General features: G+C 28.5%; 1 protein-coding gene across 1 annotated transcript; it reads right to left on the bottom strand.

The window, feature by feature from the left end:
* Window positions 1-683: 683 nt before the first annotated feature.
* LOC100853413 (topless-related protein 2) lies at window positions 684-2,140 on the bottom strand. The gene is made up of 5 exons (XM_003631750.3): window positions 2,067-2,140; window positions 1,700-1,797; window positions 1,370-1,549; window positions 1,150-1,263; window positions 684-1,054 (listed from the first exon to the last, which is right to left on the bottom strand). Exons 2-5 carry the CDS (start codon window positions 1,777-1,779, stop codon window positions 880-882), a joined length of 549 nt encoding a protein of 182 aa, XP_003631798.1. The 5' UTR covers window positions 1,780-1,797; window positions 2,067-2,140; the 3' UTR covers window positions 684-879.
* Between the last annotated feature and the right edge of the window lie 1,879 nt (window positions 2,141-4,019).

The following is a 4,019-nucleotide window of genomic DNA, read 5'->3' as shown; positions in this document are numbered from 1 at the left end:
TAAGATAAGCGAAGAGAAGTGATGAATCAACTTAATTATGGGTATTCTATCATCAACCAAATTTAGAATAGGACACATCATCTCATCTCTTATTCCATCTAACACTATGTCTAACTATGCCCTCAATTACTAAGCATAAACATAAAAGGAAAAATAAAAATGGTAAACCCCATAGTTATTAATCGTAGTGATTTATTAGATTGTCAAACCTAAACCAGTCTTATTGCGCGACATAGAGGATGTTGGGAGTCGAGTTCATTGTTGAGCTCGCAAGAGTTGATTTGCCAAATCAATTTGCGAGGGTTAAGGAGGTAACACCCCTAGATAATTTTTTTTTATTTATTGAATGATGAGTTTGTCTTTATTATATTTAAACCCCCTCATTATTTAGGGTTTCGCAAGAGAAAAAAAATAAATTGTGTGGAGTCACGATTATGAGAAAAAGAAAACCTTTACTGTTATAACTTTTCATCTTCATTTGATTAGTCGATTTTTGAGTGTTGATACATGGAGATAAGGATCACATTGATCAGCAAAACCACATTAAAATATTTTTTCTTTCTTTATTTTAGCTCACGTCTATATTGTGTTAACATGATTTAACTTCAGTTTCTTCCTTTTTCAACCCTACTTGGCTGGACTACCCTAACTCATATATAATTTTTGAAAATTAAAAACAATGGTTACCATTGCAAACGTCTCGATATTTCATGTAAAATGAACAGTCCTCTGTGAGAGATAGGATGTTCATGTGATGAGAAGCACACCCCACAAGCAAGCACCAGTCCTTTTCCTGATGAAATCGACATAGAAAAACCTAGCTAGCTAGGAAACCCAAAGGTCCGAAACTCACAACAAATATGAAAGGCTTGCAGAAGATCATATCTGCAGATTAGACATTTGGAGACTCCACTGGCCGACACGAGCAGCCACAGCAGGAACTCTAAATTTTCCCTGGAAAACAGGATTTGCCTCTATACCCTTCTTAATTTCTCTGAAAATAGAAGCTCTTGCAGACCTTGTATCCCCATACTTGGTCAGAGAGGCATGTTTCCTGCAAAATTACAAAAATTTCACCATTACTGAATCCCATCTGAGCACACATATGTCTCCATTCTTGAAATCACAACATTGGCTTAGAGCTCATACCTGAAATCATCTACTGTAATTAGTAGGGCCATTTCCTTGTACAATTCACTGTTGTATTGGGCAAAGACTTTGAGATCATTACTAAGAATCTCTACAGCCTTGTCATGTTCACGCCTAGCAAAATAAAAACCATATATGCATGTCAGAAACTCATGTCCCTAAGATGAGCAGAAAAAGGAAGAGGAACACATGGAAAATCACATAGGTTATTGATTATAACTTGTCCAATGTCTCCAGGTATTTCTGTTTCCTCATTTCAAAGTAGATCTTAGTAGAGAACTTGTTATCCTCTATTTTGGTGAAGCCAGACATATATTTTTCAGCTTCATTCCATTCCCCATTCAGTGCTAGCTCTTCAAAATATTCCAAGTTAAAGAAAAGGCCAGATTCCCGCTCAAGCCTGTCAAAAATTGAGAAAAATCATGTGGGTGGGAGGCAGACAAGAAGAAGAATATTGTTTTAGGTCTTCCTCTTCAGAACTTCCAGAAGAAGAAGAAGAAGAAGAAGAAGAAGAAGAAGAAGAAGAAGAAGAAGAAGAAGAAGAACCTACGTATGAGCAGTCTCTTCGAAATTTTTGTCTTCAAGGAATTTCAAGATCATGGCAACACAATCTTTACGGGGATAAGACATCTTGAGCAATAGTCCTGTCTGAAGAAATCTCCACCAGAACCACAATCAGTAGACGCCCGAAAAATAAACAGGTCTAAGACTTTAAATGATTCAGAAAGGGCATAAAAATGCTATCAAAACCATTTTATTTTATTAATTTTGCTCTGATATCGTCAGAAGAAATGATAATCTGCAAGGGATGGTTTCAGATATAACAAAAAAAAAAAAAAAAAAAAGGAAACAAAAAAAAGGAAAAAAAAAAACCATCAAATAAAGTTGATGAAAAACCGCCATTACAGAAGAGTCACCTGCAAGGCGAACAAAACTCAGAGAAATGAGCGTAACCTGAAAGCCAAAATATCCCTCTTTCTCTCTATTTCACAGAGTCCCACTGATTCTATAGTGTAAAAAAGGCATAAGCAGACGAAGGTACGTTCATATCCTCATTAAGATGAGCTACTTAACAAGTCCTTTCCAGCGCTTTCCACTCTGGCAAACACCCTTCTTCAAATTAGGGTTTACAATATTGTCTCCATTATTTATCTTTTATTATTAGTTATTAGGGTAAATTAATTTTCATTTGTATTTCAATTTAATTTCCAAACCTTTCTTTATTAAGATAATTTTCATAGGAATCTATCTACCAAGACAGAAATATAACTAGTCATGTTGAAAATGAGAAGTGGAAATGAACATTTGATTCATTTTTTCATCCATTCTCATATTTGGACTACTTAAATGAGAATAGGATTGAAATCAAGAATAATTGCAAAAAAAAAAAAAAAAATTCCATTTACAAATAAGATTTCAATTCATCCCCTAGTAGGATGTATTTTAATTTCTTGGTATAATTTATTTTTAAAAAAAATTCAAAAATTAAAAATTAAAAACTTTTTTGGATAAATTATTTAAAAAAAATATTTTTTTTTTAAATTTTGTAAAAATAATAATAATAATTCCATTTATATAATATAAACTAAATTTAATTCAACTCTTATTAAATAAAATATGAATAATATTATGATAAAATCATAAATTATATTTTTTTTATAAATATTATAAAAATATGATTATTAACATCTTATAAAAACATAATTGATTTTTTTAAATAAATAACAATAATTTAAAATTAATAATTACTAACACTATTTTATTTTAAATGAATTTTAAAACAAACAAATTTTAAATTTTTAAAGTATAGATGGGTCAAATTTTTTATTACATCTATACTTGTAGTACTCAATTAGGAATATAATATTTTTAAATTTTTTATTTAATCTCTGAAATTTTTTATTTAATCTATAATTAATTCATAAGTTTTTAAATTTTAAATTGTTCTTCAGATTCATTAAAGAATTTAAAGCATTGATTATATCTATTAAATTTTATAATCATTATATATATTTTTTGAGTTTCAAATTATTTTTAAAAAATCATTAAACTTATTACTTTGTTTTTTAAAAATTGCTTTTCAAGAACAACAATCAAATAGTGGTATAAATTTTAAAATCAAATTTGTTTTTAAATCATACGCCAAATTATTTTTTTACTATTTATCCAAAAATACTCTTAAATAAATTTGTTTTAATGAAAATAAAAAATCACTTTAAACTATACACAATGTGAGTTTTGTTTTTAATGAAAATAAATATTTTAACATTGAAATAAAAAAAATAATAAATAACCATTTCAACCTTCCATTCCTAAATATATCCAACTGCAATACTTGGAATGGCTTAAATATATATATATATATTCATTTTCATTCCTTATTTTTAAAAAAATCTAGTTCTATAAAAAAATAGTTTTGAAGAAAAAATAATTTAAGAAGTTAAAAAATCATTCATATTATTGTCTAAAAAATACTTCAAATAAAAATATTTTCAAAAACAATTTGAAATATTATTTTGTTAAGGTTACTGTAGTTGTCTTAAAGTCAATTATCTTCAATAAAATAGCTATTCATCTACAAAAACCGTGAAGGCGGCAAAATCTTTAATTTAAACTTTTTGTTCTTGGATGGGAAATATCATAAATTCATCAAATCTGAAATATCAAATTAGATTTTACTTATCCTCTTAAATTGCGACAAAATTTGAGAGAGATATCATTCTATTCTTCCTTTTATTGATGTTGAAGACTTTGAAGATTTGGAGAAACACCTTCCTATTCCATAAACTATGGGCTTGATGGACTTCGTTTTCAAATAATTAAATCCAAAAAACGAGGAAATAATACAATACAAACAAGAGAAAAAAAAA

This window comes from Vitis vinifera, chromosome 4 (assembly GCF_030704535.1).
Source record: "Vitis vinifera cultivar Pinot Noir 40024 chromosome 4, ASM3070453v1".
Lineage (NCBI taxonomy): Eukaryota > Viridiplantae > Streptophyta > Magnoliopsida > Vitales > Vitaceae > Vitis > Vitis vinifera.
The sequence above is the reverse complement of the archived record's forward strand: the minus strand, read 5'-3'. Positions and strand labels throughout refer to the sequence as shown.

Bases quoted from the DNA above. Each gene is read 5' to 3' on its own strand.
- LOC100853413 (XM_003631750.3), bottom strand. From the start codon at position 1,779: ATGTCTTATCCCCGTAAAGATTGTGTTGCCATGATCTTGAAATTCCTT. The intron at 1,550-1,699 runs GTAGGTTCTTCT...AATTTTTGACAG, and splicing joins TTCGAAGAGACTGCTCATAC to GCTTGAGCGGGAATCTGGCC. The intron at 1,264-1,369 runs GTTATAATCAAT...TTATTTTGCTAG, and splicing joins TACCTGGAGACATTGGACAA to GCGTGAACATGACAAGGCTG.